At 35.9% G+C, this 15,173-nt stretch overlaps 2 protein-coding genes across 2 annotated transcripts; both read right to left on the bottom strand.

The window, feature by feature from the left end:
* Positions 1-715: 715 nt before the first annotated feature.
* On the bottom strand, positions 716-6,519 carry LOC145785763 (uncharacterized). The gene is made up of 4 exons (XM_082597473.1): positions 6,461-6,519; positions 5,828-6,219; positions 1,688-2,187; positions 716-1,463 (listed from the first exon to the last, which is right to left on the bottom strand). The coding sequence occupies exons 1-4, from the start codon at positions 6,517-6,519 to the stop codon at positions 1,197-1,199; spliced, it is 1,218 nt and encodes a 405-aa protein (XP_082453599.1). The 3' UTR covers positions 716-1,196.
* A 191-nt stretch (positions 6,520-6,710) lies between these two features.
* Positions 6,711-10,915, bottom strand: LOC145765326 (uncharacterized). The gene has a single exon (XM_082577130.1). It carries the CDS (start codon positions 9,066-9,068, stop codon positions 7,833-7,835), a length of 1,236 nt encoding a protein of 411 aa, XP_082433256.1. The 5' UTR covers positions 9,069-10,915; the 3' UTR covers positions 6,711-7,832.
* Positions 10,916-15,173: the final 4,258 nt, after the last annotated feature.

The raw sequence follows: 15,173 nt of genomic DNA on the forward strand, positions 1-15,173 counted from the left end.
TAGGTGCGCACATTGTGGCGTCTAGATATTTAGGTGCGGAGCACTGTGGCGCCCGTTCATTTAGGTGCTATTCCTAGTAAAGTCTGCAGATTGTATCAGCTTGGCAGGTAAGGCAATGCTTTTCACACAAAATGTTACCACAGAGTGCGCGCCTATCTCACCGGCGCCTAACTGTCTGCACCTAAAAGACGTGGACCCAAGATGACAAACTCATTGCGAAGAAAGGAGCGTCCCCCCGGCCACCAGCACAAGGCTGAGCAGTGAGCACTCACCAGCACAGCGAGCTGCCGCGACCCGCCAACCACAACGGTGCAGCTTCCACACTAGCCATTTCAATTCTTGTCGATGTCAGTTATTACTACAAAACGGCTGCCGAGAAACATATAGTTGATTGGATGGTCTAAATGGCTAGCATGGAAGCTACACCGTTATGGCCAGCGAATCGCAACAGCCCGTTGCACCAGTGAGCGCCCAGCCCCATGCCGACAGCGGGGAAGGACACTCCCCCCACAATGAGGCCGCCATCCCAGGCGCAACAAGACCACTTATTGATTAGATCAGTGAAGATTCGCAGTCCCACCGCCCCCAGCCCCCCACCCACTCCGCCACGACATTGTTCAAGCCTGGTGAGTCCACCACAACGAAAGGCGGAAACCAAATCATAAACTGACAGAACCAGCCCACCAAAACAACCAAGCCACACTGGTCCCTCAAACGTCCAGCAACGCAAAAACGATGCAAAACTACACATTCCCGCCACCTGGGTAGTCTTGGCCTGGTTTTATCCTCTGCTGAAAGTAAAAAAGAAACACAAATGATAAATATTGGAGAAATTGAGTCTCCTTCACAACTTAAGAATCAAACAACGCAAAACTGCTGAAGCAAAACGTTTTGTTTGAATGAAAGAATCACTGTAAGCAAACAATGCTTGAAGTCATGGGAGTGTGAGGTATCAAAAATTTGAACAGGTTGTTATTTTTCTACTTCAATGTGACGTTAGTTACTACTTTAAAAAATCTATTATATATCTTTGCTTCTGCAGAAAATCCGCAGCAAACGCCTTTTTTTACATGTTTAGTATCGGCCACAGTATCGGCCAAATTTTGCCGATACCGATGCCGATACCGATACTCAAAAAATGGCCGATATCACCGATACCGATATATCGGTACATCTCTAAACATTTCTATGGTGTTTCACCTATGAATTATCATGTGAGTTTTCAAATTACCCGATTGTGTAAATGACTTTCCACATTCATCACATTCATATGGTTTTTCGCCAGAGTGAATCATCAAATGTTCTTTCAAATAACACAACCTTTCAAACGACTTTTCACATTCTTGACATTTATATGGTCTTTCACCAGAGTGAATTATCAGGTGAGTTTTTAAGTCAACCAATCGTACAAATGATTTTCCACATAGATCACATTTATATGGCCTTTCACCAGAGTGAATCATCTCATGACTTTTCAAACGACACAATATTCTAAATCATTTTTCACATTCATCACATTTATATGGTCTTTCACCAGAATGAATCATCTTATGACGTTTCAAATGAGACCCCCTTTTAAACAACTTTTCACATTCTGACATTTATATGGTCTTTCACCAGAGTGAATTATCAAATGACGTTTCATAGTACTCGACTTTGAAAATGATTTTTCACATAGATCACATTTATATGGCTTTTCACCAGAATGAATAAAAACATGATTTTTCAAATCACACAATCTTGCAAATGATTTTCCACATTCATCACATTTATATGGTCCTTCACCAGAATGAATTATCAGGTGAGTTTTTAAAGTACCCGATTTTGAAAATGATGTTTCACATACATCACATTTATATGGCTTTTCACCAGTGTGACTTCTCTGATGAATTGTCAATGCATATTTCCACTTGAAACTCTTGTCACAAAAGTTACATCGATGACATTTTTCATTGATTGTTTGCAAATTATTTGCTTTGGAGTTATTGAGACACAAACTAAGATTTGCATTCGACTCTTGTTGATGATACAAACATGGATCAGATTCCTTGGTGGCTTGAGAACCATCTGAACCACCCACTACGTGTTCTTGGTTGTTGATTCTATATGGTTTACAATCTTCAAGTACTTCAAGCTTTACTGGAATAGCTTCAATTTGATTCATGTTAAAGGGTGGAGTGAATGATTGATTTCAATTAGTGCTGGATTAAATGAACAAAGAAAATCATTTCTTACAAACTATGGAATTATTGCGAGTAAACAACCTATAACCTGAAGCACAAGTAACAAACTATGAAAATCTCAATAATGATTAACTGTAAGGTACCCTTCCCCAATAAGGCCGCCATTTTGATTTTGTCGCAAATTGATCATAAAATGAAAAAAAGCGGCTACCAATGTGTGTTTTATTGTGTTTTAGCATCTTTAAAGTACTTCTTTAGAATAATTTTAATAACATATTGATCACAGATTTAAAATTATAGTTGATTTGCTAATTACTGCTGAGTGGGCCTTAAAAAGGCGTCATTGCCTTAATAAGGCCAGCCTTCTGAACCCAATTTTTGGAGCCATAAATTGCGGAAAAAAACCTATAGGCTACACAACATCAAAACAGTGAAAAATCCAGAATTTTTTTTACATAGTTTATTACAAAAAGAAATGTTAGACTTCACGTAGACTAGTTCTTTTTCAATCAATCGTAAGTTCGTGCAAACAAGTTTTTTTTTCAATCACAAGTTCAAATAAATTTCTTCAAAGCAATTCTTTTTTAACAATAAAACATTTACATATCACAATCTATCAGGGCATACAAATTCATCATCATCTTTTGTTAAACCAGCAGTCTTCATGGTACGGTACCATATTTAGAATTTAGAAATCAAGCTCAGAAAAATTGCAAACTGGTGTCTATTTTTCATAAAACGTTCAACACACAGTAAGGTGTAACAGTAACAATAAAAACAAAAAATGCATAAAACAAAACTGAGAACCTATAATAATATAATATAATTCCACACAAATCTAACATTGTATCACACAGTGAAGTCGACCTGACTTGACGTTTTGCTTTATTATTTCCTTGTCTGAGCATAACACATGATTTGTACAAACTCAACTGTATTAACGTGACAACATTTTTACAACCCCAACAAAACAAACTTTGTATAATAACTTTGATGCTTCTTCTCTCATGTTGTAAGCTATGTGAAATGTAGTGCGAGTAAACAACCTATGACCTGAACCACAAGTAACAAACTGTGAAAATCTCAAAAATGGTTAACTGTAAGCTTAGTAAGAATCAGGGTTGTCGGTATTTTACCCAACCCAAAAAAACCCGGGTGGGTTTTTTTAAAAAAACCCACTTAAAAAAACCCAAAAAAAACCATAAAAAACCCAGAGCATCATATTTGTCCAATTTTTACAAGTAAATTGAAAAAATGAACCAAAGTACTACAAGGTACTTAAAACAAACTTCAAATTAGGACTTAAGGATGTGATTGTGAAGTAAATTTCCAAGAATAAATTGAAAACACAGTGGATATTTCTGTACACAAAAATCAAGTACTGCCACTTTGTACTACACTAAAACTCATTTATGTAAGAAGGCCTCATAGTAGACAGCCCTAGTGCATTATTTTATTGAGTTATGCCAGCATGTATTGTGAGTGAGAGGCACTTCATTGGTAAAAAGTAGTATTTGAGGTGAAATAAGCATGAATCTACCTTTTTTGCATCTTTTTTCAATAAAACCCAATAAAACCCAAAACAACCCAGGTTTTTTTTAAAAAAACCCATGCGGTTGGGCTTTTTTAAAAAAACACGGGGTTTTCTCAACCCTGGTAAGAATTCTCATTATATTAACAATCACAAGTTGTATTCTATGAAAGCGGGTTATTCAAATATCATCAACATCACAGTTGTTAACAATTCACAAGTTACATTTTATATTTAGGAAGCACAAAGAATGCGAACGAAAGTGTGATCCTGATCAAATAAAGACTTTTTAGAGAGACTAAGACAACGAAGTGAGAACCAATAAGAAATTGTCGTTTTACAATTTAGAAATCAAGCTCAGAAAAATTGCAAACTGGTGTCCACTATCTTTCACAAGACGTTCAACACACTGTAAGGTGTTACAGTAACAATCATAACAATGTGAATCAGTAAAGAATATACCGGTACCATGGCCTATATTCAAAAGGGTGGTAGGCTTGAGTGAAGAGTAACTTAGTGTGAAAAGAGTGAATCATCTTACGACGTTTCAAATGACATAATCTTTTAAACAATTTTTCAAATTCTTGACATATATAAATTATGGTCTTTCACCAGAATGAATTATCTGGTGTGCAATGGTTAATTGTAGTAGGAATTCTCATTACATTAACAACCAAAAGTCATATTCTATGAAAGCGGGATATTCAAATATCATCAACATCACAGTCGTCAGCAATTCACAAGTTACATTCTATATTTACGAAAGAACAAAGAATGCGAACGAAAGTGTGATCCTGATCAAATAAAGACTTTTTAGAGAGACTAAGACAACGAAGTGAGAACCTATAAGAAATTGAGAATTTAGAAATCAAGCTCAGAAAAATCGCAAACTGGTATCCACTATCTTTCATAAAACGTTCAATAAACTGTAAGGTGTAACAGTAACAATAAAAACAAAAAACGCATGAAACAAAACTGAGAACCTGTTATAATACTATATAATTCTACACAAATCCAACAGTGCATCACACAGTGAAGTCGACCGACTTGAAGTTTTGCCTTATTTTTTCCTTGTCTGAGCATAACAATGATTTTGTACGAACCCAACTTGGTAAACTTGACGACATTTTTACAACCGCGATAAAACAAACTTTGTATAGGGCTAACAACTTCGATGATTAACGTCGTGTTGTTAATCGTTTGAAAAGATAGTCTCACATCTTTCTCGTATCTAAGTATAATTAGTATGAACGACATACTCCAGAGACTAGACAAAAAACTTAAGAATGAAGGCTTTTTTTCACTTTTGGATAACGTCGATAGTTGGTACCGAAGAAGAGGAATGCTCATACAATGAAGATGAAACGAGACAAGACGAGGAGGAAAGCAACATCTTTGACGTTTTTGATGATGATGATAGCTTCAATTTTTGTTTCGCTTACTTGGTTTCGCTTACTTGTTTAATTCTTGTTAACGAATATAGAAGAATAAGTCCAACAGTGACGAATAATTTCAAATTTGCATGGAATTCATAGGTTTATCCTTTTGCTTAATCGGTAATAACTCTTTTTCTGTACATTTTTAGGGTTCTTGTTAATAGAAAAAATTATTCCCCCTGAAAAAAGCTAAAAAATGATGTATAATATGTCCTATTTTGAAAAACTTGAAATTTTCATAAAGGGATTGTGACGTCATTTGGAAAAAAAGGTCCAAAAGGGGGTTTCCCATCATCCGATTTATGGGGATTTTTTTCTGAGCCATTTGCATAGTATGGGGAAGGTCTGAGAGAAGAATCAGCTTGATAAAAAAATTTTCCCACAAAAAATCTCCCACGACTGCACTTATACATCACATTTATATGGCTTTTCACAAGAATTAATGAAAACATGAACTTTCAAATTACACAATCGTGCAAATGAGTTTCTACATCCATGACCAGATGAGTTTTTAAGTCAACGAATCGTGCAAAAAATTTCCACATAGATCACATTTACATGTTTTTTTTAGCAGAATGAATTATCAGGTGAGTTTTGAAAGTACTCGATTGTGTAAATGATTTTCAACATAGATCACATTTATAATGGTCTTTCGCTAGAGTGAATGATCTTATGACGTTTCAAATAACTCATTTTAGAAAATGATTCTTCACATAGATCACATTTATATGGCTTTTCACCAGAATGAATGAAAACATGATCTTTCAAACTACGCAATCGTGCAAATGATTTTTCACATTCATCACATTTATATGGTTTTTCACCAGAGTGATTCACCAGATGAGCTTTTAAGTCAACCAATTGTGCAAATGATTTTTCACATTCATCACATTTATATGGTCTTTCACCAGAATGAATTATCAGGTGAGTTTTCAAATGACACAGTTGTGCAAATGATTTTTCACATAAATCACATTTATATGGTCTTTCGCCAGAATGAATGAAAACATGATCTTTCAAATTGCACAATCTTGCAAATGATTTTCCACATTCATCACATTTATATGGTCTTTCAAGAGAATGAATTATCAGGTGAGGGTTTTAAAGCACCAGATTGTGTAAATGATTTTCCACATAAATCACATTTATATGGCTTTTCACCAGTGTGACTTCTTTCATGAATTGTCAATCTAGATTTCCACTTGAAAGTCTTGTCACAAAAGTTACATGGATCATGATGGATGACATTTTTTATTGATTGTTTGCAAATCATTTGCTTTAGAGTTATTAAGATACAAACTAAGCTTTACATTCGACTCTTTTTGATAAAGCAAACATGGATCAGATTCCTTGGTGGCTTGAGAACCATCTGAACCATCCACTACGTGTTCTTGGTTGTTGATTGTATATGGTTAACAATCTTCAAGTACTTCAAGCTTTACAGGAATAGCTTCACTTTGATTCATGTTAAAAGATGGAGTGAATAATTGATTTCAATTAGTGCTGGATTAAATGAACAAAGAAAATCATTTCTTACAAACTATGGAATTATTGCGAGTAAACAACCTATAACCTGAAGCACAAGTATCAAACTATGAAAATCTCAATAATGGTTAACTGTAAGCTTGTAAGAATTCTCATTATATTAACAATCACAAGTGGTTTTCTATGAAAGCGGGGTTATTCAAATATCATCAACATCACAGTTGTCAATAACTCACAAGTTACATTCTATATTTACGAAAGCACAAAGAATGCGAACGAAAGTGTGACCCTGATCAAATAAAGACTTTTTAGAGAGACTAAGACAACCAAGTGAGCACCAATAAGAAATTGTCGTTTTAGAATTTAGAAATCAAGCTCAGAAAAATTGCAAACTGGTGTCCACCATCTTTCATAAAACGTTCAACAAACAGTAAGGTGTAACAGTAACAATAAAAACAAAAAAACGCATGAAACAAAACTGAGAACCGAACCAATTATAAAAGTATATAATAATTCCACACAAATCCAACATTGTATCACATATAATTTTGTACAAATCCAACTTGGTAAACTTGACAACATTTTTACGACCCCGATAAAATAAACTTTGTATAACAACTTCGATGCTTAACATTGTGTTGTTAATCGATTAGCATCGATTGTTCAAAGTTTTCTTTTTGATTTGTTTCAATCAGTTCAAGTACAACACAAAACAGTTGAAAAGTGAATAAAACTATTTTTGTAGGCCGCAGAGTGGATTCCTATGGTGAATTATAGCAGTACATCGTGACTATGGTCATTTTGCATTTCAAAGCATAAGAGTGAATCATCTTATGACGTTTCAAACTTGTAACATACCAAAACACAATGGTTTTTTACAAGAGTGAAACATCTCACAACGCTTTAAATTGCTAACACACGAAAACACTTTTTCACATACATCACATTTATATGGCTTTTCACAAGAATGAATGAAAACATGAACTTTCAAATTACACAATCGTGCAAATGATTTTCCACATTCATCACATTTATATGGTTTTTCACCAGAGTGATTCACCAGATGAGTTTTTAAGTCAACCAATCATGCAAATGATTTTCGACATCACATTTATATGGATTTTTTTAGCAGAATGAATTGCTAGGTGAGTTTTTAAAGTACTCGATTGTGTAAATGATTTTCAACATAGATAACATTTATAATGGTCTTTCGCCTGAGTGAATTATCTTATGACGTTTCAAATGCCACAACCTTTTAAACGATTTTTCACATTCTTGACATTTGTATGATTTTTCACCAGAATGAATTATCAGGTGAGTTTTGAAAGTACTCAATTTTGAAAATGATTTTAAACATTCATCACATTTATATGGTCTTTCACCAGAATGAACTATCAGGTGAGTTTTCAAATTACTCGATTGTGTAAATGATTTTCCACATTCATCACATTTATATGGCTTTTCACCAGAATGAATGAAAACATGATCTTTCAAATTACACAATCGTGCAAATGATTTTCCACATTCATCACATTTATATGGTTTTTTACCAGAGTGATTCACAAGGTGAGTTTTCAAAGTACTTGATCGTGTAAATGATTTTCCACATTCATCACATTTATATGGTCTTTCGCCAGAGTGAATCATCAAATGTTCATTCAAATGACACAATCTTTTAAACGATTTTTCACATTCTTGACATTTATATGGTCTTTCACCAGAGTGAATTATCAGGTGAGTTTTTAAGTCAGCCAATCGTACAAATGATTTTCTACATTTATCACATTTATATGATCTTTTACCAGAGTGAATTATCAGGTGAGTTTTCAAAGTACTCGATTTTGAAAATGATTTACCACATTCATCACATTTATATGGTCTTTCACCAGAATGAAATATCAGGTGAGTTTTCAAATTACTCGATTGTGTAAATGATTTTCCACATAGATCACATTTATATGGTCTTTCACCAGAGTGAATCATCAAATGACGTTTCAAAGTACTCGATTGTGTAAATGATTTTTCACATTCATCACATTTATAGGGTTTATCACCAAAATGATTTGACATGTGATCTTTCAGGGTCCTGGGCTTTGTAAACGATTTATCACATACATCACATTTATATGGCTTTTCACCAGTGTGGATTCTCTGATGAATTGTCAATCTAGATTTCCACTTGAAACTCTTGTCACAAAAGTTACATCGATGACATTTTTCATTGATTGTTTGAAAATTATTTGCTTTGGAGTTATTGAGACACAAACTAAGATGAGCATTCGGCTCTTGTTGATGATACAAACATGGATCAGATTCCTTGGTGGCTTGACGACCATCTGAACCATTCACTGCGTGTTCTTGATTGTTGATTCTATATGGTTCACAATCTTCAAGTACTTCAAGCTTTACTAGAATTGCTTCACTTTGATTCATGTTAAAAGGTGGAGTGAATAATTGATTTCAATTAATGCTGGATTGAATGAACAAAGAAAATCATTTCTTACAAACTATGAAATGTAGTGTGAGTAAACAACCTATAACTTGAAGCACAAGTAATAAACTGTGAAAATCTCAATAATGGTTAACTGTAGTAAGAATTCTCATTATATTAACAATCACAAGTCGTATTCTATGAAAGCAGGGTTATTCCAATGATAGGCGCCGACTTTTGAAAAAACCTTGGGGGGCGAGAAAGGTGATGACGTCATAACCATAGCATTATTTTATTCAATTAAAATAGTCTTTGATTAAGCTTACTGTCTTGTTTATATTGACACCTAGGTCGCAAACCAAATTTATTAGAACCGCTGCTTGAAACGGTTAGTTTTACGCATGCAGTACACCTAGTCATAAAAATTTTGATATTGTTAACTCATAATTGGAACAGTTGGAAAACAAACAGATTAATTTCCTTTTCGTGCGATTGAATAACAATGATCAAGACAGTGAAGTTATCGAAATAAAACGCAAAAATCATGATCTCTTGTCTTGTCAATTCTAAACTTTATGCACTTGTTGAGCAATATGCAAAGCTCACGAGACAAAATAGCAGAAAGAGCTGTTTTAAGAGATCAAATTTTTTTATTTTTGCATGTAGGATGTAATCGTTCTTATTACGTAACATTCCATGATCGTTGAAGTCGATGTCAAACCTTAGCGGCGGCATAAAACAATGATGTCAGGTTGGCAAGGTGATAATAGCGGTAAGAGACGTCGTTAATGTAGGCAATATCTTCGACCAAGACCATTAAACACCTTTTCTTTTATCGGTTTTCGATTTAATTCTCACACATTGCGAACAAAACAATGCGTTCTGTTGAATCATGATTGATCTAACAGCGGGAAGACCTCGTTGAAAATAGCGCGTCTAATTTAGCTGGTTTACTTAGTATTGCCGGTTAATAGTTACATGGCTATTCTAGCAGTGTAAGTCTACTTTGAAATTTGCTCACCGTATGTCAATGCCAATACTTAGATGAACCATCGAATGGTAGTGTCGGAAATAAGCTATTCGACTCATACACGGGAGAAGGAAATATCACCAATTTCAGCTCAAAAGTAGGGGTTCGACTTATACACGAGATCGACCTTTGCTCGAGTATATATGGTAGTACAGAATTGTATATAGATGAGTGTATAAAATTACACATCAATACAGTGCTTATTGAAGCAAAACAGGAATGGCAGTTTTGAAAAATGCATTTTTTCTTTAAGCTGTATTCACGTAATTGTTCGTTGTGTCGTAGTTTCAACTCGATAAAGTTTGCTAAATTCCATTTCATGTTTGAAGTCACAGAAAACCTAACGGACGTTTGGATAACTCGTGAAATGAGAATGAACATTCAACCTCGCATTCGCTTCCAAGCGTTTTGACTTTGAAGTTGCTCCTCACGCGCGGGAAGATAAGCAGTGTGTGACTGTGAGCGTGCATGCTGAGCACATCTCAGTAGTAATTCGTGTTCCAGAGAAAGCCATGCGATCAGCTGCTGTTTTGCGGGCAAAAGCAACGCAGGCTGTTTTTCGCTTTCGGCATTCTTTAAGTCCGTTTAAATGATCTAATTTTTCTTTCGCCAAGTATTTTATCTTTGAAACTCTACTTGTAATAGAGTCATTTTTTTATAAGACAAGAAATTTTATCAGGATTTTGTAATGCCATCTCTCAGATTTTTATGATTTCCACATATGTAAAAGAGAATGTACATGGGAGCGGAATAAAAAAAAAATTATCAAAATCCGAGTTGTATTTCTCGAGATGTCACTCATTAAAAATCTGTGCTTTTTAATTGTCACGCATGAGTGATTTCATTGTTTTTTCTTATTTCTTAAGATCTAACAGTAGGAGAACAGTGAAAATTGGTGATCTACCATTTTAGGAGTCAAGGAATTCAAAAATATTGTCTCTGAAATGATTGCAACAAAGAAACTATCGAAAAGTTTGAACTTAAAATGTTTTAAGTGGGCTGCCACCAGAGGGCGCCCCAATAATGGTGACTAGTAAAATCATAACTTTTTCTTTTAATGTTATTCTTTATTGATGTGCTATTCCAGTAAACATAAGGAAAACTAGGCCCCAGCTTGTTTTCAGGTGCCCCAAGCCTGTTGAGTTGAGGGTATATTTTGAACTCAATTCTAAAGCGCAGCCTACTGATACATGGAAATATATGCCTTTGTTTTGTGTGCTGACAACATATTTGCAGGTTAAACCATTTTAAATTTTCAGCTGTGAGTATAGATAAGCAAAAGGTCAACAATTAAAGTTATTTGCATGAACAGCTAAAATACTTAAATATACTGGTAATGCACAATCGCACATCTTTAACCTACTTTGAGTTGAGTCAGTCTCACTCAGCCTAGTTAACAATGTAGTCAAGTCAATAAGCTGTTAGATTGTAACTTGGTAATTAAAAAAACTTCTTAGATAGACTGTAGGCTATCTATCTGACTTGCTTGGCATTAACATTATGCTTCAAATAGAGAATGCACCTTTGGTAAACAATGATTAATTATGAGATAAGAAGAGCTGCAGAACTTGAATAGCAGATAATAAAGAGCTCATTCTAGAAAATGCTTTGAAAATGAATTGTCGATGTCTGTTTGGATTCCAGCAAATAAGAAGTTATTGTTAAACTGAGAGAGGTTGACAAGATAGAGTGTACACTAACTATCCAATTATTAATAAAAAATATATTTGCAGATTATATGCAATATTAATTTAAGATTACAGTTAAAATGTCAAGATCAAATGACAAGTGCTATTTTGGAAATATTTGGAAAGAATGGTGCAATGTGTAAGATAAGATAGATGAGGTAGAAAATGAAGTAAAGCTAGTAAAGGAGTTGTCAGAGGAAGATCAAGAGCTACTATGGTGGAGGTCTGGTGTGGACAGAGCTGATGATGCTGTGATTTGTGCACATCATGAAATGCGGTTATTAAAAAAATTTTCTCTGATAAATTAAAAAAAATGCTGCAACATTTTTGAAATACATGAGGTTGATGCATCTTTAAAACCTCTTCCTCAGAGTAGACGCACAATTGGGCTTGAATTGGCAAAAAAAACTGAGAAGTTTTGGAAACTTAAATGTTGTTCCAGGAGAAAAGCTTTGCAGCCGCTGTTTCACCAAAGCAGGAAACATGGCAATTGATTTTGATAGTAGCATTTTTGAAGGTGAGTCGAGTGCATCTCCAATCACAAAGGAACCTCAAAGTGCAGGTTTTAATGCAGAAAAGGAAGCATCTACAGCAAACTTAAATGACAGTTTCGCACTATTAAATGAATCTCCGCTGGTGCCATTGCACAGCAAACCCAAGCACCAAAAACTTAAAGTATGTTCCCAAAAATTGCAAAAAAACGTCACAATTTGCTGTAGTGTCTGGCTTGCATCCCAATAAGCTAGAGACAGCAAACTCCCAAGACCTTGAACTAAGAGACAAAGTTAAACAACTACATAATGACAGCATGGATTTAAACAGTCTCATGGCAAAATTAAAGATTAAATTTCAGAATACAAAAAAGTTTTCTGACAAATTACAAATTCTAACCCTAATTCCTCAGTCTTGGTATGCTGAAAAAGCATCAACTTATTTTGGTTGCTCCACGTACTCAAACTACAAAACTAGAAATATTGCAAAAGAAGAAGGAATTTTGGGTCGGCATGATCGAAAACAAAGAATTGGTACTCCAGCTGAGATACAACAAAAAATTTTGGATTTCTTTGAAAATGATGAAACATCTCGTATGTTGCCAGGCATGAAGGACAAAGTAAGCACACAAAAAAATGTTTATCATCAAAAACGGTTGTTACTAGGGTCAGGCTGGGAACTTTACTATATCTTTAGAGAGCAAAATCCAACACTGAAAATTAGTTTTTCCAAATTTTGGTCTTTAAAACCTAAATGGTGTGTTTCACCAGGAGCTTCTGGAACTCACAATGTGTATATGTGTTTGTCGCATGCATCAAAACGCAGAGCTCTTGGCCTCAGCATGTGGTGTGCCAAGCAAAGAAATGATGAGTGTTCTTGTATGTGATGTGACAAACAAAAATTGCATGATTCATTGCTGTCCAAGTTGTCCTGGTTTGGCTGCTTTAAAACGTAAATTATTTGATAATTTGACTACATATGATGAGACTGAGACCTTTTGGTAGAACAATGGACTTCTACTCGTCGTTGTGTGAGCGTCTGGGGCCCAGGGTCTATCCTTTTACCACCCCAGATTCACGATGTTCTCGGACTACACTGGAAGGCTACTAGAGAGCAGCCAGTCTTTGGTTTCATCATCCATGACACGCAGACCTTCTACTCCGTTAGGTGGCTTGAAGATGGAGCAGTCATTGATGATGTGGTCTGCGGTCTGTTCCTCAGCACCACATTCACAGGAGGAGGAAGAGGCCATTCCCCATTGGTGCATGGTTGAGCGGAAAAGCCCGACGCCCGTGCGGAGACGGTTGAGGCGCACCCATGCATGTCTTGGTAGTGTTAGACCGATGGGGCGTGTGTCGGCGTCGGGGATGAACGAATAGAGTCTGGTGGCGGTTGACTTCCATTCAGAACTCTATTTATGGTCCGCCCAAGCAGCCGCAGAGATGTCTGGACTTCTAATGGACTCCAATCTGATCGGTCAGGACTTCTACTGACCGATCAGATTTGAAAACAATGGTATATATCAAGCCTTAAAGCAACCGGCGGCCATCGCGGCCATGGCCGCTAAGTAGTGCTTGAATGGCCGCCGGTGCTACCTTCTCAGTCGGCCAAGTTTGGCCGCCGGTTTCTTCTAGCCAATTATTTAATTTCGCAACAGAATGAGCGTGGATTAACTGACGAAAATATGTGGTATCAAAGAGTGACGCAGAATTAGGTCAGCGCGTCATAATCACCGCTGTTGTATTGTGCGGGAACATTTGCTATTGTATATATGGAATATATCCAGTTGCGATCACCAGTTGTAACGCAGTGAGCGCATTAGGCCAACGCGCGACTCGCATTCACATCCATTGTGCGGGAGTAATAGCGTTAATTACCGTGACGTGAAACCACAAGTCGCAGGTTTGCGACTTTTTTGCATGATTATACTAGAGCAGTACTCACGTTTTATTTTAACAAAGTGTTAATCCAAAGTGCTAATTTACATCGGCTGGCAATATTGTCGTTTTTATGTCGATGCAATGTTGGCGGACATTGAATCCTTGTTAACAAGGAGAACTAGACTAGTTGACATCCGAGGAGAAAACACGTGTCTTCATGAGAAATGTTCCCGCTATGGGTTAGTGACTTCACACCCTCAATTGTGACATCATAACGGTATAAATGGTCAGGTTTTATGAAAGGCGGTATTCGGTAATGCAGTTGAAACAATTTACTGAGCAGCTGAAACAATTTAGTGTCGTTAGATGGTCCCGCAATACCGGATTACAATCCTGATAAAGCAGTTATAACGTGGTACAACGATTCTATTGCAGGACGTCGCCCAGATTTCAACAACGCTAAATGATCATTTTAGCATTGTAGCAAGTTTAATTCTATTTAGTTATGCTATCGTTATTTGTATTTTGGCCTCCAAGCGCGCAGATTTGGCCGCCGAGAAGGAGCTCCCGGTAGGCCACGATGGCTGCCGGAAAAAAATACGAGTTTTAAGGCCTGTATATTAAGGAGGAACTCATTGAAGATACTCTAGCTGCAATCAACAATCTAACAGCACATTTTTATATTGCAAAGTCACAAGCTAACTATTTGAAATCACGAAAATTGACATTGGACCCACATGAAGCAGTTGTTGACAGACTTTACAGAAAATTATGAATTTGTAGTTCAAAATGAAATCCAAAGTTATCACTGGTGCAAGGAACAATGCACAATTCACCCCATTGCAGTTTATACTCGTGACATTGATTCAACAATATTTCAAGTCAAAGAGCAATCCTTGTGTTTCATGTCCGATGATTTAACACATGATACATCACTTGTGTACACTGTACATTGTACAACCTACAAAAACATCTTATTACACATCTGAAACTTCAACATCCTCAACTAACACATAT

The sequence above is a fragment of the Aplidium turbinatum genome, chromosome 2 (assembly GCF_918807975.1).
Source record: "Aplidium turbinatum chromosome 2, kaAplTurb1.1, whole genome shotgun sequence".
Lineage (NCBI taxonomy): Eukaryota > Metazoa > Chordata > Ascidiacea > Aplousobranchia > Polyclinidae > Aplidium > Aplidium turbinatum.

Coding starts and splice junctions, on each gene's coding strand:
- LOC145785763 (XM_082597473.1), bottom strand. CDS start 6,519: ATGGTTCTCAAGCCACCAAGGAATCTGATCCATGTTTGCTTTATCAAA. Junction 6,220..6,460: donor TTTATCAAAAAGAGTCGAAT/GTAAAGCTTAGT, acceptor TTCTCTTGAAAG/ACCATATAAATGTGATGAAT. Junction 2,188..5,827: donor TAAAATGAGTTATTTGAAAC/GTCATAAGATCA, acceptor CTAATTGAAATC/AATCATTCACTCCACCCTTT.
- LOC145765326 (XM_082577130.1), bottom strand. CDS start 9,068: ATGAATCAAAGTGAAGCAATTCTAGTAAAGCTTGAAGTACTTGAAGAT.